General features: G+C 44.9%; 1 protein-coding gene across 1 annotated transcript in view; it reads left to right on the top strand.

Annotated features, from left to right (window-relative positions):
- The window catches only part of CCBE1 (collagen and calcium binding EGF domains 1), a 107,714-nt gene that overhangs the window by 72,417 nt on the left and 11,310 nt on the right, over nt 1–23,987 (top strand). The window contains exons 3-5 of the mRNA XM_086629664.1: nt 11,816–11,868; nt 17,371–17,505; nt 18,249–18,386. Of these exons, the coding sequence (XP_086485790.1) occupies nt 11,816–11,868; nt 17,371–17,505; nt 18,249–18,386 (326 nt within the window). The remainder of the gene's footprint in view (nt 1–11,815; nt 11,869–17,370; nt 17,506–18,248; nt 18,387–23,987) is intronic.

Here is a 23,987-nt window from a genome sequence, read left to right as displayed (position 1 = left end):
TTAGAGAGCGGGATGCACCGACTTCGAGAGGGCACCGCGTTTCTCCTCCTGCCATTTTCAGCAGAGGAGCGAATGCCCACATCAAAAAGCGGTCTGATGAACTTTCCATCATCTGCAGACTGGAGTCTAAGTGGAGCAGCAGCAGCTACGCAGGCGGTGCAGATACCACCGCCGCCTCCCGGATACCAAGCCTTCCAGTGACACCATATAAATAACAGCTCGTGCCAGTAATGCTTGTCTGCTTAGCGAATTGTTTCAGGATTTACTCCATCCACCCTACCCTGCAACAAATAACCTGCAGATATGTGGCTCTAAAAATAACCCTTGGCGTTGGGGCCGTGGTACAGCATCGCTACATAACTCAGCGAACTTTTGTACTGCATTGTTTTAAAAATGAATCTTTTCCGTGTGCTGGAAGTGGTTCACAGAGACAGATTCTGTCCTAACAGAAACTGCTCTGTATACAGGGAGTATTTTGCTATCATCTCTGTGGACAATAAACATGGATCTGGCTTGTGCACATGTTATGTTAAGAATTATTTCTTTCCTTGTCCAATTCATTAAGCCTGTATACTTAATAAGCGGTTTCAGCTTTTACAAGGTCTTCTCTGGGAACAGTAAAACAGAGGGAAAAAGGAGAGAAACATCTGGATCAGTGAAACACTCTCGAAATAATATCTTTTTTAGTGTCTTTATAGAGATTTCCAAAGGCTTACATTAAGAAGTTAATTCCATTGCTGCTATTGATGTTGAAAATATATTAGAAGCACAATTTTAACTTGGTCTTGTTGCTTAGATAGTGATCAGAGCTGGCCAACTCTTTTGTTTGAAAATACTGTCATGACAAATAGCATTGTTTGTATTTCGTTCAAGATTTACTACTTTTTTTTCAGTTTTTCTCCTTTTAAAATTTTATTGTGAAAATGGAGAGAAGGGAGAGAAAACAGCAGGAGGGGACAAAAGCTGCAATGCCATTGCAATTTGGCAAATCACTTGTTGTTGTTGTTGTTGTTCGGTTTTTTGTTTGTTTGTTTTCCATTTCTTTAATATTTTTAAAGAATATCTGCTAGTGATACTTTTTGATTTGATTACTTACAGTGGCGTTTAGTTGCCAGCCGGCCTAAACCATGAAGCATATACACTTATTAGCAAACTGGAGCTAAGATGCTCAAGGGCTGGAGCGCATTATATTCACGAAGAGCCCCAAGGAGCTGTGTTTGCTCAGTCTAGAGAAGAAGGAGCTAAGGGGCAAATGTAATTGGTGTCTCCAGATACCTAATGAGGCGTTACAGAGAAGACAAAGCCAGACCTTCATCAGAGGTCCACAGCAAAAGGACATGAGACAAGAGCCACGAGTTGCAGCAGGGATATTTGAAGTGCATATAAAGGGGGAAAATGCACAGTGAAGTGGTTAAGCACTGGAAGAGGTCCTAGAGAAGTAGGGCAATCTTCATCCTTGAAGACAGTCAAAACTCATCTGGGCGAATCTCTGAGCAGTTAACCCTGCTGTCAGGTGCGCTGAGATCAGATGATTTCCAAAGGTCTCTTGTAACCAAAATCATACTGTGAATCTATTTTTCTAAAATTAAGTTGTTGTTTTTTTTTTCTTTTCCTAGGATTTATTTCTCCTGCTTATAGGATGGCTGAAGCCTTGACTTGAAAATTCCCTTGGCTGTGCTGAAGCAGGGTCATGCCCCAGTGACTCTAGACCAGTACTGGAAGGATAAAAATCCTTAGACATAAGTGGCTGTTAAGCACCCTAATGTGATTCATAACCTATAAAATTAGATGACTATGCTTTTTGCATTTTGCACTCTTATGAGGCTTGCACTCTGAAGATAGGAGCCATTTCATACCCCTTATCTGTAGATGGTATAAAGAGAGTGCATGGTATCCCATTAATCTGGAACAATTCACATAAACCTCCATACCCTGTTTGGTGGCTTGTCCTTTCAATATGATTTTTCCACAGCAGAGAGGCAGAGTGTCCAAACGGAGGTATCTTCCTCACACTATTATTTTCCAGCTCAGTGTGGAAACCAAGATGTCGTCTGGACATTGTGGGTAGCCAGCGTAGGAAAGAAGGTGCTCAGAACTGCGTCTTTCTTAAATTATTTTTCCATGCCATTTGACTTTCCTAAAAGCTGATGGCTTTGTGTCTAGCTCTTCTCACTTCTAGGCTATTTAAATGAGAAGCGTGAGCCTTGCTGAACTTATTTGCTTGCTTTCTTCCTGGAGCTGAACTTCAAGAACCATCACAAATTAAAATATCTGTTAAATATCTGCATTAAATATCTGTGTCTGTGTCTAGGGTGTCAATGAATGGTCTAGGGTATAGATGGATGGTGTGCCTGTGGGGGGAGTATGGGAGCAAGGGTACATGTCAAATCCCGAATCCATCAAAACCAGGAAGAGGTTTGCAGCAGTTTCCAATGGCAAACGTCAGCCAGGCGATTAAGTTTATGTCACGAGTGACTATCTGAAACTGTTCTTCCAAGAATCATAGAATCATAGAATGGTTAGGGTTGGAAGGGACCTCAAAGATCATCTAGTTCCAACTCCCCTGCCATGGACAGGGAAACCCTTCACTACACCAGGTTGCCCAAAGCCTCATCCAACCTGGCCTTGAACACTTCCAGGGATGGGGCATCCACAACTTCTCTGTAGGCAACCTGTGCCAGTGCCTCACCACCCTCTGAGTGAAAAATTTCTTCCTTATATCTAATCTAAATCTCCCCTCTTTCAGTTTAAATCCATTGCCCCTTGTCCTATCACTACACGCCCTTGTAAAAAGTCCCTCTCCAGCTTTCCTGTAGGCCCCCTTTAGGTACTGGAAAGCTGCTGTAAGATCACCCCGGAGCCTTCTCTTCTCCAGGCTGAACAGGCTCTCTCAGCCTGTCTTCATAGCAGAGGTGCTTCAGCCCTCACATCATCTTTGTGGTCCTCTTCTGGACCCTCTCCAGCAGCTCCATGTCCTTCTTGTGTTGGGGACTCCAGAGCTGAATGCAGTATTCCAGGTGGGGTCTCACGAGAGCAGAGTAGAGGGGCAGAATCACCTCCGTCAACCTGCTGGCCACACTTCTTTGGATGCAGCCCAGGACACGGTTGGCTTTCTGGGCTGCCAGTGCATATTGCTCACATTGCTGGCTCTTGTTGAGCTTCTCATCCACCAGCACGCCCAAGTCCTTTTCCTCTGGGCTGCTCTCAATCCATTCTCCACCCAGCCTGTACTTGTGCTTGGGATTGCCCTGACCCACGTGCAGGACCTTGCACTTGGCCTTGTTGAACTTTATGAGGTTTGACCAGGCCCGCCTCTCCAGCCTGTCAAGGTCCCTCTGGATGGCATCCCTTCCCTCCAGCGTGTCCACAACACCACACAGCTTGGTGTCATCTGCAAACTTGCTGAGGGTGCACTCGATCCCACTGTCGATGTCGCCAACAAAGATGTTAAATAGCACTGGCCCCAGTACTGACCCCTGAAGAAGTTCAGTTGTAGTACATCCTCAGAGCTGAGCATGTGCTCACTCATCATCCTGAGTCTTGGTCCAAGCCTGTTCCCAGCCTGGCATGTGTTCATGGCAAATCTGCCTGGGATCTCTGCAGAATCAGGATCAGGCCCTTACGTGGCAGCTCACCCCTAAGTGAATGTAGACTGAGTTACTGACTCGTCTCTGAAGATTAATTGGGATTTATGTCCTGTTTGGAGAAATAGTTTTAGAAATCTGACTTCCTTGCATACTTTATGTGATGTGTTTTTCTGTGCACGCGTGTGTAAAAAGGCACTTGCCTTTCATTGTTTATCAGGAGTTTATTAGACATTGCTTATGCAGCATTTTTGTGATCTTGTTGATGAAAGATGCTACATAAACGGGGTTGGATTGGACTGGATTCAGTAAGTCTAAGAGCTTGCCAGCAATTTATTGCTGTTTGACTCCAGTGACCGAACACCAGCACAGCAGCCAGCCAGCCAGCACAGCTCCTTGCAGCGCTGCTCTGGCTCTGCTTTCCGTACTGAAATGGAATTTATTACTCTCTATCTCGCATGGATATTTAGTAGGAAATTTGAGCTACAAAATGAAGAGTCATGGAAGTCTAAAAAAATCCAAGAGACAGGACAGATGTGCTGTGATTAGTCCTGTACTCTGGCTCACCTTGGGTTAGATAAATAATTGAATGTGTGCCGTCAGCAAGACATACTATTTACAGACTTGGAAGGAAATTTGGCTTGCAGTCCTCTAATTGGAAGTCAGAGGTGGTGGAAAAAAAAAAGACTTTTGCTCGCTTTTCGTACTTTAAATCTCAAAGCGGTGAGTTATTTAAATAACTTATAAATAATTATATAAAACACAGGCTCAATCTTTGATCATTTCAATTGAGATTTGGAGAGCTATTTGTGCTTAGAAATTACAATAAATTTATGAGGATGCATTGCACTTTGCCAGTTCATTAAGCTATGTAGTAAATGCAAACAGTGCTATCTTTGTATAAAATTAATCTTTTTTCTTCCCCTCAAATTTCACACCTGTCAAACATTAATTTGATTCTGTAAAATCCATACCAACTTAACCTGCAAAACTAAGCAAAATCATTTTCTTGGTACAATGCCAGAAAATAAAAGAAATTTGTAAGAAAAGAGAGCAAGACAAAACTTGACAGCATGTATATAAAGCTGAGTCTAAGCAGATGAGAACAGTCAAAAGTCTTTTATTTAGTCATTCTGCTAGTTTTGACATGCTGTCTAGTGATAAACCACATGAGCATTCCCTTGCATTAAGGAAAAAAAAAAAACAACTCAACAATGAAATAAAAATCCAAGAAAGAGCAGAAAAAAGTACAGTCCAGCACTGAAGGAATCACATATGTGATTCTGAGGATGATGTTCACATGGATGTAAAATATCCAACAAATGGCTTTTCCAGGGGCAGCAGGGGTAATTACCTTTTTGAAGTTGTGCAATATTTTCCTTCTGAGAGTTTCTGTCTTTGCTTAGAGAATATTCACAGGCCAATTTTTACTTAAGTCATTTTTGGACGTTGGTTTACTAAGCGAGATACAAGGACTGATGGTTACCAGTGCCGCCAGTCGGTCTGTGCTGCAGAAAAAATGCTGGTTAGTCTGTGGTTAGTCAACGTGTTTGCAGCACCAAGGCTCTGGTTGGGCTAGGAGTTGGCCAACCCTTTATCTGCATCCCAAAAGTCCTAAAATAGTCCAAAAGCGGTGGTCTCCTGGAACTGCCAATCTGCTGACACAGGAAGATGCGTTGGGGAAGCATCTGCCTGCCCAGATTTTCTTTGAACACCTCTGCTGAGCACCTCATTATGTCTCATTTGCTTAAATGAAACCACAAACCCCGTCATGGCGAGATGTCCTGCGCTGTCTCTGTGGAGAACAGAGGCCCAGGAGCTCCTTCAAAAAGGATACAGGACAGATGTTTTTGGTGGTTAGATTCCACAGACCTGTGACATTTTGCTTTTTGTGCATTCTCCAGTTTGGTGCGGGGCAGTGTCTGTCATAACTCTAAGCCCTGCTGATACTCACGCAGGGTGGAGTGGTTCTCACACCCCTTGAGGTCTTTTTTTGGTGTCTTTTATAGAGGAATGAGCTTCACACATTCACAAATGCTGTGCTTGGTGGGGGCTGCAAATCATTGTATCAGTTTGGAAGGTCCCTTCTGAGGAGAAGGAACCACAGTTTATACTCCAGCGACATAAAACTCCCTTTGACCATAAAAAGATGAAATGAAACAGCACTTTGAGGAGAGGAGTCAGTTAGCAACACATGGCAATAAGGAGCAGCCAAGGAGCATGTCTGAGAGCTTTCAAGAGCATCAGCCAGAGCATCCCTGGGTAAGCACTGGCACAGTTCCCCAGCATCAACAGAGGTATGTGGCTTTCACCAGGGGAGGATCTGGCCTCTGGCTTGTGTTTACAGAAGAGGAGCCCAGGAACTGTGAATCTTATCAAAACCTTCCCATTAGCCATAACTGGAATGGAATTTCATTTCTGCTGTCTCTCTTAATAACCAAAGCTGAGCAAAAGAGCAGATAGCAGGGCTTTTTTTTTTTCTAAGAAGAAGAAAACAGTTATGTGTGGGTAGGTAAATTTATTTGACTTAAGTAGCTGACGAGAAATGGCTTAGACTCAGGCAATGCATTCATCACTGAAAATTGGACTTTCAGAAAAATCAAGTAAGAGGTTGCAGTGATTTGCCGTCAGAGGTCTGAGTTCCGGCGTTGCTGATGAAGGTTGGCTCTCTGTGCTTGTTCAGGCAAATCCTGCTTTATTCAGACACTTAAGAGAAATAAAGAAGCGCCTATATACATACTGCAGTCCTAGGTGCTGCAGCGTTTCCTAGGCGGCGGAGGACATTCACCGAACCCCCTGTTATTCACTGTCAGGTGGCTGGAAGGGCTTGAACTGTCCTTGAACCTTGCATTACAACCAATGTGAACATAAATTATCTCTTTACAAAATTGTGAAAAAGAACTGAGTCTGGAAATCATGGCAAAGTGTATGCTGAGCAAGTGTCTGCAGGGAGGCCATCCTCTCTTACTCAAGATTTCGGTATGTATCCCACAGAAAGGCAAACAAAAATAAAGTGCATTCAGTTTTACACCATATTGCCATAAATCTTCTCTCCATGTGAATTACGGTGAAACTCTGCACAGCTACTGAGCTGCTTCCTTAATACACTCGTGCTGCAGATGGGCTTTGTCTGTGCATGTTTTGGCAGACAGACCTGGCCCTCGTTTGAATTTTTTACAGAATGTGAGAAAAACAAGGAGATTTTTTTTAAGGTACCTTTTTGGCTTGCTTTTATAGCTCTCTAATTATTTTTTGTAAGTTAATTGCTGTATTTTGCATTTGCCTTTTTGCTGCACTAGGTATTTCTCAAAGTCAGGGTGATCAAAAAGAAACACTGGGCAGACACAATAAGGAGCCAGCCTAACAAAGACCCCTTTGTGCAATTAAACACAGCCATGCCATGGTCTTTGCTGACTCAGGTCTTCAGGATATGGCACAAGTTCTTCTGAGTTCATGTTATGACATTGTCTGAAGAAATCTGGTTAAATTATTTTTTTTTCTATCTCTTCCCAACAGGAAATCAGCTTTTTGATTAAATACATTTGCTTGGCTGTGTTATCATGATTTTCTACCAGTACTGACCTGGGACAACAATGTCAACACATTTAAACCCACATAAAATGTTACGCAGCTCTTGTGCCCCCTAAACTGCAACTCTTCTGACGTTCATGGGTCAGAAGTAGCGTGTCAGAGAGGAGGGATTTGACCTGCCTGTCCGCCTACGGAGCTGCTGCATCTTATAGGTGCATCAGCTGATACACAGAACTGTCCATGCGTGTGCTCCTGCCCCTAATGAATGGGGGTTAAAGTGCCTCTGCTTGAATTACGTCTGTCTGGGTGGAGCCATCCTGGAGGCTGACTGTCGGAACCCCAGCATTGTAGGGATAAAGCAAGGATAATATTTTATCGTTAAGAACTCACTTTCTCACTCAGCGTAGGGATTTCTCTGTCCGCTTTGCTCCTAGGAGGCAAATATTTCCTAGAGTGGACTCTTCTGTCTCTACTTTTGACGTATTTAGCAAGAGTTTCCTTAACATATTATGTTCATCTGAAACCAGCATAGGACTCCTCTTTTTCCCTTCACATTTCTTCTTTGCCTTGCCTTTTTTAAATCACAAAATGGCCATCATGTATCTTTTTCAGCATAATTGTCATGATAGAGTTTCAGAGTTGCCTCTTTGCTGAAGCTAACCAAAACCTCAGTAATGCATCAAGCAGCTTTTAGCCAGCCGTCATCGCATCCCACGTCACTGCTGTGCTTCTGCAGACAGATACAGACTAAATCTCACTTTAAATCTTTATCCTGTTATTATCTGCATTTCCAAAGCATTTCAGCTGTTGTAGGACCCTGAAGCATTGTCTCGGTCCGCCATACCCCATTCTCCCCAGCACTGCTGCCAATCGCAGCATCCCAGCACAAAGCGGGAGGTGGGCTGGGGGCAGCAGCAGCCCTGCACCAGGTGGAAACAATTATGGGAAAAAAACGTGGTCTGCACTGGATGAGTTACTGCTGATAGCTGCCAGATAAGCTAACTTAATAAAGTGGTGGCTTAATTAAGCCACATTCCTTGCATCTTGCCTTTCGTCCTGCCTGTCTGGGGCGATGCTATCAGGCAACTACCACTTTGCAGGATGGGGTAGAGGCAGGCTGTGGTGGTGCAGTGCTGTGGGGCAGAGTTGGAGAGGACCTGAGGGCGGTGGGACATAGGGGTGCTTCTGGAAAGGTCAGCTCCCCTCCCAGCCTGCAAGGTGACGGGCCACAAAAGGCTGCAACAGAGGCAGATGCGCTGCTTGCCGAGTCACGGGTGGGTTTATTGTTATCAAAGGTTTGACCCTAAATCCCATCTTCTGACATTCAGTGATCCAGGAGCACCTCGACATCCAGAGCAGAGAGAGGGGAGTAGCTCAGCATCTCCCTGCTTCTCCTGCAGCTACCTGTCAGAAAAAAAGGGTGACTTTGCTTTGAGAGAGTCCCTATGGCTATGGATTTGCTTACAGGTAACACAAAAGCTAGACATTGCAGTGATCAAAATCATGGTGTCCAAAACTCTGTGAATTTGGGCTTGCGCAGCCTCCTGAGTGAAGATTCCATAAGAATCAGAAGTTGTTATATTTTTAATAGCTGAAGCATCCCATTAAAAGCTGTAACAGATAGGTCTCCCAGAAGTTTCTCCTTTTGGAAATCAGTTTTAATATTAATGAATCACCTTAATTTCCCCATAGAACCAGAATTTAGTAGTTGAGCTTCTAACTGAGTGGTGTATTAGTTTGTGCTTGATGCGAGCTCACGTGTACAGCTGCATAGCAACTGCCTGGCTGAAAGTTATTCAGTAGCTAAAATTATCAGTGGGGACCCCCTCTTACCTCTCGTTATGTATAACGAGATCGCTGCTGTGCAACGTTGATTAGACATGTCAACCTGGAGCTGGATGTCTGAAAATGAGTGTTGCTATTAAAATGCCTTTGCTAATGATCAACTCATGTGTCCATCATTTTGACAGATTTCTCTTTAGGAATGTAAAAAGCTAAAGCATGCAGGAATCTCAGGGTTGCAATGTAATGCTCAGAGGAACGAGTATTGTCGTATTGTATTTTCTGTGCGTTAACCCTAAAGTAGCAGTTTCCCCAGCAAAATCATGCTGATGACTGAAGCTTGCTGTTGAGTGTGGGCTGCGCTAATACAAAGAGCTGTAATCTTGCATTGGGAAACAGCTAACATGGGGAATTGGTTTCTGGAGGATGATCCTGAAAGCAGGGCATCCTTCCTCTGAACCGCTTCTTTTTTAAAGCTTTCACGATGTGGAAAAATCTGAATTCAGGTGTTCAGAGAAAATATTTCCAAATCTCCTTACCAGTAAACCCTGGGAAAAACTCAAGAAAAATTGAAAGGGAGGCTGAAAACAAGGAAATGATTTCTCGGAAATATCTTATCCCCTTGTGGAACTCATTGCTGCAAGAAGCTGTTGACGAGATGGATTTCAGCAGGGGCTTGGATATCTGCCAGGGCAGCACGATTTTCCGGTTGCCTTAACTGAGGCAACCCTCGGCGAGGCTACGCAGGGGTGCACTTGCTTCAGGGTGCTGGGCAGTATTTAATGGGTATGGGAGAGGGGTTTGATCAGAGCAAGAAGTCTGGCTATCAGGAGAATCCAAGAAGGCAGATAAACCCACAATTTAGCCACAAGAGAGACGACGAGTGCAGCCAAAAGCCATCGCTGGCCAAGTTGAGAGGAGAGAGGCAGCTCTCGCCACAAGGTTCCCAGCAGGCGAGCCCTTAACCAAGAGCAGGCTGTGCCAGCTGAGGTTTGCATCTGCCACTCCAAGGGTGGGAGCCCTGAGACTCCTAAGCCTGCAAATCAGGTGGGAATTCCCAGGGAGAAGGGTGGAAATGGTGAAAGCTCCTGCTCCGTCTTTCTGGTTAGTTGTGGCTGGCACAACCCCACAGGTCAGCATCTCATGGTGGGGACACCCTCCTCTCCTTTCCCATCTCCCAGCCTTATATCAAGCTGGGCTGCATCTTTCTCTGAAGAGCAGCTACAAGCAAGCTTTTATCAGCCTCCATTCTTCCACGGACAGGAGGAGATGAATGTGCACTTGGAAAGCCGTCGGCATGGCTTGCAGCATATGAGCAGCCTCCCTGGTGCACCTTTGAACTCATTCCTCCTGCATTTGTTTGTCTTTCAGATAAAACTTCACAGCAGTGTTTGGAGAAAAGTCTAATGAGGGACCACTGTTTGCATAACAAAGCAAGGCTTCCTCTTCAGATGTTCAACCTTCATTAAGCATAATTTATATTCCAGCTAATCTTTGGAAGAGGGTAAAATATGGAGCCAAAGTTTGTTTTTACATAGTTTGGAGTAATGCATTGTTTGTTTTAAGTGGTCAGTTGCAATTGATAGTTGATTTAAATTCAACATAATGATGATTTGTGATGGCTGCGTGTTGTCTTGGGGAGCATTGTGTCATTGACTTCCATGGCTTTAACACTCTTCTGCGTCAGTTATTGAATTAAAGGATAAGACCAAATGGATGGTTTCCCAGTTTTGCAGATACTTCAGCATGTCCACAAGGCATGAAAAACTGTGAATTCGTAAAATAAAGGGTTTTTTTCCCCTCAAACTCATATAGCTTTGATAAAATAGTGCCATCAACAGCAGTTTGTTTCTCTTGCAGCAGTCCTGATAGCCACCATGCTGGGACCCCCTGAAGGTCACCAGGCCCCTGCAGTGAGTAGCTCTGAGAGTGATAAGATGCACAACTGTTTGTATAGGCTCCTCAGCGCTCTTGGGAGTCATAGAATCATAGAATCGTAGAATCATAGAATGATTAGGGTTGGAAGGGACCTCAAAGATCATCTAGTTCCAAACCCCCTGCCATGGGCAGGGAAACCCTCCACCACACCAGGTTGCCCAAAGCCTCATCCAACCTGGCCTTGAACACTTCCAGGGATGGGGCATCTACAATTTCTCTGGGCAACCTGTTCCACTGCCTCACCAGTCCTGGTGACTTGAAGTGGTTTGATGCCTAGAAAGCGAAACAAGCAGGTACAGCTGAACACCTAAATGTCATTGCAAGCCAGTGTGTAAGAAATGTTGATTTCTCAGCACTCGGGCTTTGTTCGTGTCATGGGCACATAAAAAATATCTATCCTATTAACTCTTCACTGCATTTTTGTCCCTCTACCTGTGTAAGATACTCTCTTTTCCTCCAGTTGAAATACACCATCTATTTCACTTATCGCCTTCCAGGTTTCTTAAAAGATGAGAAAGGAATTAATAGCATTTATCTCGTGTGTACTCCTCACTGAGACTTACCCCTTTCTGCAAGTTTACATTGTAATGACAGATGTTTGAAAACACCCTTCACTGTATCATGAAAATTATGACCTGAGTTGTGTATACAGACAGCACGGAGGTGTGCTGCATCCTTTCAACACAAGGGACCAAGGTTTTCGGAAACTACTTGGGATGTCGAGTGGGTGAGCGTTGGGGTACCCAGCCCCAGGCTCCTGAGGCAGCTGGCCATGCTGTCATTTAAAATGCTTCATGGTCTGAGTGGTGGGTTTCCACGTTGCATTCTTTAATGCTGAGGTATTTCCAACTGCAAAGCTCAGGATCCTCATCTTGTTTGGTTTATCATGCTCATGATCTACCCATGACTGTTTTTAAAGGCAGCACCAACCTTTAGAGAATATATTTATTTATTCATTTATTTATTTTATTGTTTTTCAGGAAAAAATGCTGTAAGGGTTATAAGTTTGTTCTTGGACAGTGCATTCCTGAAGGTATGTGATTTCACTGTTCTTACCCCCCGTGTCCCCCTGTGCATTTGTCTTTCCCCGTTTGCCCTGTTCTGCCCACTGCCATTTTGGAAGAGCATCCTGATATAACCACAGGCTCAGCCGTATCTCATGTCCGCGGAGGAACCGTTTCCAAGAAATTGTTGGGAAAATAAAAAGATCAGTGTCTTCCAAATGTTTCACTTAGCATGCCAAGCCTTGATCCTCCCCTAAGTACACGTGGCTGCACAAATCTTCTCCTGTGACTTGGTGCAAAGGGAGGCATGCATTCCGCTCTTGGCTAGGTGCGTGGGAGCCCTCTGTGCACCCAGGAGCACACCTTTCCTGCCTTATAGCTTTCACTATGTACCCCTTGGATCTGGCACAACTGATTTGGCTCATAACTGCCCAAGGAGTGAGTGACTTGGTGAGTTAGTCCTGCCTTTTGTTACCTATTTCCCAAAGATGTAGGCGCGGAGACAGCATCGCCAAGCAATGTCTCTCTTCCACCGCCTCTCCTCATCATGGGCACAACCTCTTTGTCACCGGGGGCAGAGGGAGATGGGGAATTACTTGAAGTAGTTCATGCAGTAGTGAAAAGGGAGCCTTCCCCTCCTGGCAGAGGGGAACTGACCGTACGTTTTGCAGAGGCAGTACCGGAGTCCCAATGCTCAGAGGCTGCTGCAACAAGACCTCATTTAGGAAAGGGCTGAGCTCTGCCTGCCTTAACCTTGGCAGAGGCTTCTGTTGGGTCTATCCAGCTGATGGCTTCAGATGAGCAGTAGTAATGTGACTTCTTCAGTCACTCCCACCACTTTGCCCAATTTGGATGAAATTGGCCCTGAATTTGTAAGAGAAGAGGAAATGTCAGACAAAAGCAAGTGGACAGAGACGACAAGCCAATAAACCTTGTTTGCTCCAAAAAACAGGTTAAAAAGTCCGTTCATGGTCACACATCCTTCTATTTAATGACATATGGAAAGCCTTGAGTTGACCTGAGAGTTCTTCCAGTTTGACATGGTGATGTTTTGAAAAGAAAAGTGACAAATTAACATGCTTGAGAGAGTCAGCAGGTTTTTGATTTACAGCTCCAGCCAACAGGGATTATAACCCAAACTCTGATCCCACTGCTTTTTGTTTTTTAATTTGTATCTTCTTTGCTGCTGGCTGGAAACACTAGAACACTGATTGCAAAGATAGAAAAATAGAAAAAGAAAAAAAGGAAAAATAAAAAAACTCACGTCTTCTCAAAACAGGAATTGTGCATTTCTGCCTCCGTGCAGAGGAACAGCTCACGGTGCCAGCCCAAGCCCCAGTGAGCTGGGTAGAGTTTGGGTAAAACTGATGTTCGTGAGGAGTTCCTCATCCCACAGTTTTGCAGTGAGTTTATGTCAGTGTACGTGGCCCTGAACCCTTTCGGGATGGAAAGAAGTCTGGACTCTACAGTCTGGCCTCCAGCTTTCCTATGGGTTGTAACAATTTTATACACTAGTTATTCACTAAATTTAATGGATACAGCAGGAGAAGCAATAGGATCAAAAATAAAATGAAAGCCATGGCAATATATTATTTCAGGCTTCTAATTTTCATCTTCTGAGGTTTTAGGTGATTATGAAAGCAGCTTTGATTATGTACCCACTGACTTCGCTTAATCCTATCTATTAACCGCACCTCAGTAACCTGAGAGTTTCTGCCACTAATTGGATTTCTCTGCTGGCTGTAGCGTCTCTCCCTTTGTATCTCCATTCCCCCTTTTTCAGCTCAATCTATATTTTGCCTTGAACTTCAGAGGCCACAGCAATTGCTATAACATCTGAGACGATCTTGGGCTGTTGATGTAGGGATGAGAAACAAGATTCAGTGAAGCACTCGTTTCACTTATCCTGTTACATCACTTGGCTCCTCACACATTGTTTTGGCATAATCTTGGCAGAGTAGCTGTATGAAATGCATATCTCAACACAGGCACATAAACACTTTACAGATGTGAGCTATTAGAGCACATCTGCACCTTTTAATCCAGTACTGGCAAGTCAAAGCCATGAGAAGTAGTTCCAGTGCAATCTTCTCCATGATTTGGCAGTGGCTGCAGCGAGTAAGGTTGGGAGAGGGCTAGACTCTCCCTTGTCCCCCCTCTTATGGCTGCCTTGGGAAGACACCGATCTCCTTCTCAGACAGCTGTTACTTAAAGAGATGCTTTCCCCAAAGGCTTGTGTCTTTGTCCATATCTTTGGCTTCTGTCCCATTATTTCTCATCTGACCTTGAAAAGCAACAGAAATCAGTGCAGTCTAGTATGAGTCCATGCCCCCACTTGCTTTGGACTCACCTTCTCACTCTGGGTTTCCGCTGCAGGTGCAGGGAGCAATGATCTTCAGGAAACATTGAGGAGTTTGCTTTGTGTGTCCGATTCCCCTGTAGCATCTCTTCCTGCTCTACCTGACCAGTGAAGCAGGTCAAAAGAGCTCCTCATTCTTTTCTCCTGAATTGTCTCCTCCTTCTTTGCTTTGGAGATTCACGGCTCCAACCGGGTCCTGCCTTGCAGTGTCACCAAGAGTAAAACAGGGACAGCTGTGGTCTGAAACAGCTTCTTTTGGAGAACACCCTCCCTACAGCTGGTTTGTTACTTGAGTTTCTTGATTGTGGATTAATTCAGAGCAAAATACTTCATGACAGACAAACACTAATCAGATCTGCTCTTTCCTCACTAATGCTATTTCAGAAATTTCCTTGGTACAACTTTCCATGCTGCGTTGTCATTCCTGAATCCACTGAAATACATAGAGACATTTGTTGTCCTGCTTTGGTTTTTCGTGTTTTCCTGAAGTCTGGAACAGCCTGATCCTCACCATGTGGCTTTGATTCATCCTCAAACCACATTTCTTCGGCTGGTCTGGCAGACAAGGGGCTTGAATGTGGGAGGGCATGTGCATCCTCGGTTCAGCAGAGTGGTGCAGCAGCTTTTGCCCAATTTCATCCCGCTTGTCAGGACAGTTCCTGATTGAGTTGTGCTACCTGGGACCAAGGCCCTGGGGACACACAGCTCTGTGACATGGGACCTGCCCACAGCCACTGTGTGATTTAGGTTGACTGTGTGGAAACCACCAACAGGCAGATTTCCACCTCCTGGACCCTTCCCTAGCCTTCTGTGAAAGTTAATGAAGCCATGGTCTTGATGGAGATGTGCTAAGGTGGATGTGAAAACCACATTTAAAGACTAGTTACATGAAATGTGCAAAAGAGAGATGATTAAAAAGAATCGGCCTTGTTTAGTCTAGAGAAAAGGAGGCTGAGGGAGATGTGATAACAGTTTTTAGGTATGTGAAAGCTTGCTGCAAGGGGGGAAAGTAAACTGTTCTTCATGACCAAGAAGAAGAGGACAAAACTAACGAGCTTAAATGGCTGTAAGGGGAGTTTCGATTAGATATGAGCCAAAAGCTTTGTCTGCAAGGATATTTAATCTTGGGAATAGACCTCATCGTGGTGGGTCATCTCCATGCCTCAGGGATTTCTAAGTACAAGTTAGATTAACATCTATTAGAAAAGGTTTACACATAGCTAATCCTGTTTGTGATAGAAGATGGTGCCTTCTAGCACTGTTTTTTACTATTTTATAAAGGCACGACTATTCATGGAAGCGCAGGGAGAACAGAGCTTGTTTTGCCTCTGCTCTAAACAGTCTGGACATGGCACAGGCCAAATCCAGCATCTGGATTTGGGCATGCTGCATAAGGAGCAGGCATGTTCACCTCAGTGCTGGGCATACTGTCCTGTTCTCTATCGGATTTTATTTCAGTGGAAAATGAAAATTGCAACTGTGCTCAGGAAGAACACCACTAATGCTTTATATTTGGGACTATTTAATAGTGCCAAATGTAATGGGACTTTACAACCCCAGCATCACCTAAAAAGCCCAAACTAGCCCCCAGGCTGACCATGTTTGAAGGCAAGGGACATGTTTTTCTTCCACGCTTGGGCAAGGCTCTGCACCCTTCGACCCTGGTGTCTGCTGGGGGTCCTGGCACTGCCATTCACCACCACAGTGCTGCAGGCAGACTTCAAGAGTTAAAATCAACACGGTTGTGAAGTAAGAAGAAAGGACACCTGCTATTCAAAAGGTGGCAAGCACAAGGGAGGAAATGCTTGACACCATTAGAATAGTATTTTTTGGTCTAAGAGGCTCTGGTGTTACATACAGCAGCTTGTTAGGTCTCATTTGGTGCTTTTCTGTGCTTTGGCACACTGTCACTTTTAACTCCAGTACTACACATATGCTCTATATACTTTGTGCAGCAAATGTGGTTTCACTTGCTTTACCATGTATTAGTTCATTCTAATTGTTTGGGAAAATCATCATACCCAAAGATGTCTGCTAGGCATTAGTGTGAGTCAATAACGAGTTCGGGGTTTAATTATTTATTTAATTGTTTATGGAAACACAGTGCATTGATGGGAACATGGTTGAAACACTTATGTTTGGTTTAGATGTATTTGGTCTGGAGCAGGGACTGGTTATTTCTGCTGTGGCCCCCCAGTATCCAGTCCCTGTAGGGCCATGGTGACAGCCACGTGGACGCCATGTGCAGGATGGTGTTCCTCTGAAATGATCACAGAAACTGCCGCTTGCTTTTGGCATAAAAACCAACTTTCAGCAGGGTTTATCTGAGCTGGTTTTGAGATGAGATGCTGCTTCAGTTATTTTCTTCTCCTGACAAATGTTCCCCATGGTGCTGGAAAGCCCTTGCACCCATGGCTGGGGGCTGCCCATCTGCCCCCAGCCGTGCCAAATCCAGCCCCTGGCAGGCCAGAGGTGCAGGTCAGACCCTGTTTCACTTTGGTGTCCATTCCCTGGACTTCAACTCTTTTTCTACGTAGCAGTGAAATCAGAGACATGTTTGCCCTCCTTTGGGTTTCAAATAGGGACTTCAGGCTTTTGGGATACCACTGACAAGCCCAGCCGGTGACTTATCATCCCTCATCTGCACATTGCTATTATCAAGAGTGGTGATGATTTTGTAACAATGTGTTCTTTGCTATATGGGTTATATCTGGCTTTGAAAAATTACTGTGCAATTGTAATTAATTTTACCTTATGATGCACTTTGTGCCCAAATTTGGGAGTTAGCCTCACAGCGTTTCACAGTATTCTGCATAGGAAATTTTGCTATCAGCACTTGAAAATTTGGGGGGGGGAGGGGGGAGGGGAACAAAAATCTTTTAGATAATTTGATATTTCTGTAAGAAGAATTCTTAAATTCCGTGAACTGGGAAAATGTCCCTTGCTTATAGTCTATCTTTAAGAAATAGTCCAATTGCGTAAAGCTGTGACTAGCAATTACAATTTTACTTTAATTTTTTGCTTATGTCTTGTGGATGTTTTATTTCTAGGTTTCTTCAGTCCTCAAAAACAATGCAACTTGACTTTATTACTTAGCGGAGAGGTGAAATATTTGCTGTCATAGTATCATCCAGCCACTGGTATTTTCCTAACCACGTTTTTCTCTTTCTAGACTATGATGTCTGTGCTGAAGCTCCCTGCGAACAGCAGTGCACAGATAACTTTGGGCGAGTCTTATGCACTTGCTACCCTGGGTACCGCTATGATCGGGAGAGGCACAGGAACAGAGAGAAGCCGTACTGCCTGGGTGGGTAGAAGTGCACATTAGCTCATCTCTGGTAATGATGTATCCTGCTCCCTCAGGTCTTTTAGGAGTCAGTTTAGGTCTGAAACCTTTCTTATTCTTGTTACTATTACATAATAAATGTGCTTTTTAACTATATTAAGGATTCGTTCCCAGAACTGATAGATTTAAATCCCCCCGAAATTATTAGAAAGTAGTACCTAAAACAAGACATATGCACCCAAACCCTTTGAAGTGTTTGGCCGATGTAATTTTCCCTTTATTAATTCCTCCTGCAGGCTTTGAGTCATGTTTGGGGTTTTGGCCTGAGACGAAGGACATGATTCTAACAGTAACCTTCAAACCACTGTAACTGGGCCTAATTATGAAAATACATCCTTGGGGTTTGATTCAGATGGCCAGTATCTAATTCAGGACTGATCATTTACATGTGGTCCTTGTGTGGCTAGTCCTGCAAATCTTGCGTGGTTTGCTGTGCCAGGGAGCCAAGGTTGGCAGGATTGAGCTTTGCTTGTGAGTTTTTCAATGGGAAGAAACGGTCAACCAATGTTCACCAATAAAGTGCCAAGTGTGTTAATAATAATAGTGCAGTTTGCACAGAGCTCCAGCCCAAAGCAGCAGCGGTGCTTCAATTACTCATTTCTTTTAATCACAAAATCTCCTGATATCTTTAAAGATTTCTTTTATGGTATTTGAGGTCTGAAACCTCCAGCTTTAGGACATTTTGAACTCTTGCTCCTCTCCAGATATCGACGAGTGTGCCACAAGCAACGGGACGCTGTGCTCTCAGATCTGTGTCAACACCGTGGGCAGCTACAGGTGTGAGTGTCACGAAGGCTACACCCGGGAGGAGGACGGCAAGACATGCACCAAAGGAGATAAAGGTATATGCTAGTGGGGGTTAAAGGTCCTGGACCAAAGGGAGGTCAAATAGGTTGATCATAAATAGAAACTGCTCGCTACGCCATGTTTGGAGCTGGAGGTCCAGAGCTGGGGTGTAGCTGATGGCCCTGGAGAACCTGGGTTTTTCACTGGGCACCCCAGCGCCTGTGAAGCTGTCCTGCCACATGCTCTTCTCCTCCTCGCTTTATGAGCTGTACACACACAGTAAATCGGTAGTCACACCTATAAAGGAAGACCACAAGTATATTGAAGGATGTGGGAAGCACCTTCTCCTGGAGAGGTAGAGTGGCTGAACAGTGAAACCTGCTGTTACTGCTTCAGTTAGAGCATTTCTGCAGGATCCAGCTGCTAAATGCCACATTTTGCTCCCATGCCAACCTGGATTATACTTAGTTTGCGGTCCAGAGCTCAGGAGATGTAGGGAAAAAAAAATGCCAAATGCTGGCCCTTATAAGCTTTCATTAATTTCATCTGTTAATTAAATTAATTTCAGTGAGTTTAATTTGTATTTACATGCCGACATATGAGATTAGCACATGGCCCGGGGTTGGGTGGTTAGTGCCTCTGGGCACTCAGAGGCTCAGAATAGGTGTGCCTGGGAATTCCACACACCTTTCAAGCATTGCATAAATCAATTGCTAAATTATGTTGAGTAACACTGAATTCTGCTGACCTGCAATGAGTTTTGTGTGTCTCGTGACTGTGGTCATTTTTTTATTTTCTTTATGAAAGTAATATGTGATGGGAAGGGGTAAAAGTGAGGGCTTGTTCTTGCTTTTCGTTGTTGGTTTCAAAGAATATATGTGTGCTGTGTATAAATGATTTTAAAGTTTTTGACCTCATCCCAGTTATTAAATTACAGCATTTAGAATACTGCAGATTAAATACTGAGATGACAATTTGAAAAGAAAGGAGGAAGAGAATAACCTGTGCTCTGGGAAAAAAAAACAAATCACCTCTTTTGATGAATTGCTCCAAATACTGCTGGATGGCCAGAGCAATTTATAGTTTTGATTTTCCTCTGAAAATGTAACTGGAGCCACTCCATTAACTTTAATTTTTCGTTGTAGGTTTTTTTTTTCCTTATAAGTGTGGGGAGTCATAAAGGAAAGAGTTATAACCTATATAATCCTCTTGCAAATAGTTTATTTAGTTAATTTTTCCTCTGGCTAGTTCAAATTTCCTGACAGGATAATGCCCAAAGCATTCAGGATAACCGACCATTCAAAATATTCAAGGCTGTGGAAATAATTCAAGTATTCGAAAAACACCAATTTTACACTGCACGTACACAGCACGCGAAAATGCCAGTTCCCGCAGTCAATCTGGAATGAAATACCCACCGCCTCTCAAGACATTTCCCAAATCAGCTGCACGAAGCAGAAAAGGACATTTCTGCTCTGTTACCCCACCACGCACCAAGTTAATGTCACTAATTGCCAGACCTCTGGTGCAAGTGAAAGAGGAGTTGGCCATCGCTGCTTCACAGGGCTTGTGCCCGTTACTCATCCCAAAGAAAATCAAGGTTTTCGGCCGTCGGCTGTAGCGACGCTCCACCCCGTGGTCAGCCCCAGCCCTGCACCGCCCCGGGGAGCACCGCATCCCCGCTGGAACTGCTTCCTAATAAACAGATGGTTTGCTTTCCATGGTAGCTGGAATGCTTAAATTTGATTTTAAAATATAGTGTGAGAGACCTGAAAACACATGCAGGGTATTCCTCTCCATCTTTAACCATGTTGCATGTTTCCCGGAGAGTTATTAATATGCACGTTTTCATTGTGCCGTGCCTGAAGGCAGCAATCCCAGCACTTTTTTGGCTCTATAAGTGGGCTTGACTGAGAGCTTTGGGTTTGCGAGTGGGGGACTAGAATAGGGAGCATTTTTCCCTCATCCGCAGTCATGTTGGATATGATGGAGACAATACAGCTACTCGTGCTGAAGTAGGCAGATGAAACCATCTCAGCAGGCTGAGCCCAGATAATACGACACAGATGATCAACTCAAAAGTCTCCATGCAAAGACCGCCCACGGCACAGCTCCCCGCAGAGCTCTCCCCCGCCAGCATCTCCTTCTCTTTCAGCATCAGCAAGACAGAGTCTTCGAGCTCACGCAAAGAAAACACATCGCTCCACCAGGCGGATCACTTATCAATAGGCACCACGGGGCTCACCGATGTCTCGCTGAGATAAAAGGACCCCCGTTAGGACAGCGACGTCACAGATGAGCTAGACTTTGTGCTTTGGAAAGCCTTCATGAAATGGGGCTGGTTTAAGCCTTCTTCAAAATAATTTTGGTTTCCTGGTGTCGGTCTGTGCAATGGAAACAGACTATGTAAGTGCCTTGCTCAGTGTGGGCCAAACTGACCCTGGTAGGTGACCTTTGTATCTGCACCATGCGTGGGTGGCTCCGTCTAATTGCTTCCTGGCCGCCCTGGCCTGTGCTAGGTGGCTTCTGGCTTTATCCATGCTTTATTCCAGCTTTATTCATAATTTGGTCCTGATACAGGATCAGATCGGGGTAGAGCAAATGTTTGATGGATGACTCCTTCTCTGGGCAAATCATCACCTCTGTCTGGTATGAGTTAGGGGGATTCCACCTCTCTCCTGGGACACAGCTCAGGCCTGCTTATGTGACACTGTTGGACTTTTTCCTCCGACAAGTCAATCCAACTGGATATGCGGAAATCTCGATGGTATATTTCCCAAACATTAGCTGACACCTCCCCCCATTCATCTCCATGGATTCTTACAGCTCTGTTTTATCTATACTTGTCAGCCCCGTGTACCACATCCTTCTGGAAGATAAACTGGATTTTATAATGAAACATGAGGCCAAATTCACTGCTGCTTAATCTGCACGTAATTCCACCAATTCTAGTGGGATTGCATCAGGTTTCAAATACCAGAGGCTCTGGCAGTTTCTCCCTATGACGGTATGTCGCTTTCAGCAACATTTGTTAACACAATGTGTGCATGTTGTGAGGGAACTTATTTGGTAAGGTAGCTATTAAAAGAAATTTAGGTTAAGATTGGTGCCAGACTCAAACTTCATTAGAGTTTGAAAAAAAAGGCATTTTTTCTAATGGCTCTATATGCATCTGTAAATCCTACGCAGGTCCAAAAATGGGCATGTCAAAACACTGATTTTTTTAAAGGAAGTTGAAAAATTGGAGAAGGGCAAGAACTCCATAAGGGAGCCATAATACTGACTTCTGGTCAAGAGAAAACTTACCTTGTAGGAATATCAAGAGGTGTCTTGATGTCATGGTTTGATGTGGGGGGGGGGGTGGTTCTGGTGGCAGGAGAGGGGTTTTGCTCCCTGCGACCTCCCCGGTTTTGGAACCGGGTTAGGCTTAGTTCTGGCCACCAGATCAGACTGCCATCCCCCTCGGGATTGAGCCAATAGGGCGCCTCTGCGAATTGCCCTATTTAAGTCAGGACAAAGGAACCGGAAAAGGTGCTTCGCCCAGGATCGAGGAGAGAAGGGAGGAGGGCACTGCCCCCGCTCCCTGGCTCCCGCCCGGGCAGCTGCCTGCGTCGGGCTGGCGCCGCCCACGGAGAATGGCGGCGGCGAAGCCAGCTGGGGAACTCGGGGGCACCCCACTCCCGGGGTGCCCACTGGGCTGAGTTCACCTGGAGAGGACTGAGATCTGAGAGAAACAGCCGCATCGACAGCAGGTCAGTGAGGATGGAGCGGGAGGAGGTGTGCCGGAGCCGAGTTTCCCCTGCGGCTGATGGTGAGATGGCAGGCGGCCCCCCTGCAACCAGGACGGCCTCGGTGGAGCAGCGACCCACTCGCAGCCCGTGGGGAGAAGATGCCTGAGCCTGAGGATGGTCGTGTTGGGGTGCACGACAAGGCAGAGAGGCATCTGGAGTCTGCGTGACGACCCACGCCGGAGCGAGTGGCTACAGCTCCCTAAGTACCCGAGACTGTGGTAAAGCCCACACCGGAGCAATCTGTGGGGAGGATTGTTTCCAGTGGGCTGGACTCACGCTGGAGAAGTTTGTGGATTTTTCCTCGTGGGTAGGGGATCCACTGGAGCAGGGGAAAAGGGTGTAAGGACTCCTTCTCCTTTAAGAAAGAAGCAGCAGTAACAGCACGGAATGAACTGACCTGCACTCCCCCAGTCCCTGCCCCCTGTGCTGCTGGGGGGGGAGGTAGAGCCGGGAGGAAAAGGAAAGGGGGGGGGAAAGGTGTCGGTTTTAAGATCTGGTTTTGTTTCTTTCTGTCCTCTCAAGTAATCGTTTTTTCTGTTTCCCTTTGTCCTTCTAAGTAATCATTAATAAACTGTTTTGCTTTGAGAAAGCCCTGTCTGTTTTGCCCAGGACCATGGTTGGTGGGTGCTCCCTCTGTTCTTGTCTCAACCCTCAGTCCCTTTGTTTGTTTTTTTTCTCTCCTCTCTACTTTACTGGAGAAGGAGAGACTGTGTGAGTTTTAGTTGCTGGATCAGCCTAAAACCACGACACTTGATTACAGCATATCAATTCCTTGTTAAGGGAAAAAAGCCCTGCGTGTTGCAGACTCTTTGATCTGTCAGAGACAGACTTATGGGCAAAGAGACTTTGGAAGAAGTCAAAGACAAAATTACTGGAATTAGAAACACAGCAGTGAGGAGAACAGTGGATGCTGTTTATTGAGTTGTCTTCACACAAAGGCTGGAGTCCCTCTGGGAGATGTTGTGGCCAAATGGTCTCGGAACCAGCATAGCTGCGATTTGGTGAAATTCTATTATATGTCATATAGAGTTCATCGGAAAACCCCAAGTAGTACCTTTTGGTCTTAAATCTTTGAGCCATCTGAACATGGTACAGAAAGCTGTTCAGGTGTTACCAAGCTGTGTGCCATCAGAAAGGGCTGGAAAGAGCAGTATTTTCACTGCCATAAAAATGCTAAATACAATAAAGAGGAATATCATGGGTTATTGTAATGCCAAAGAACTGCAGCTGTGGGAGAAGGCAGCTGTTGAGTGGGGAAAACCTCCAAGCCTTTGCCTCCTAATCTTCTGATCAGTTCAGCACTAATACCAACGTCTTACCACTGTTGGTCATTCCAGCATCTTGACCTTGCAGCCCTCACCTACCTGATTAGGAGGTAAGAGAAATAAACTCTTCATAGAATCATAGAATACCAGGTTGGAAGGGACCTCAAGGATCATCTGGTCCAACTTTTCTTGGCAAAAGCATAGTCTAAACAAGATGGCCCAGCACCCTGTCCAGCCAAATCTTAAAAGTCTCTGATGTTGGGGAATCCATCACCTCCCTGGGGAGATTATTCCAATGGCTGATTGTTCTCATCATGAAAAATTTTCCTCTTGTGTCCAATCAGAATCTCCCCAGGAGAAACTTGTATCCATTACCCCTCATCTTTTCCATATGACTCCTTGTAGAAAGGGAGTCTCCATCTTCTTTGTAGCCACCCTTGAAACACTGGAACATAGTGATAAGGTCTCCCCTAAGCCTTCTTTTCTCAAGACTGAACAAACCCAGTTCTCTCAGCCTTTCCTCATACAGCAGCCTTCCCAGGCCTTTGATCATCTTTGCAGCCCCTCTCTGGACCCTCTCCAGCCTGTCCACATCTTTATT

The sequence above is a fragment of the Tauraco erythrolophus genome, chromosome Z, assembly GCF_009769465.1.
Source record: "Tauraco erythrolophus isolate bTauEry1 chromosome Z, bTauEry1.pri, whole genome shotgun sequence".
NCBI lineage: Eukaryota > Metazoa > Chordata > Aves > Musophagiformes > Musophagidae > Tauraco > Tauraco erythrolophus.
Note: the sequence above shows the minus strand (reverse complement) of the source record. Positions and strands in the feature narration are given on the sequence as shown.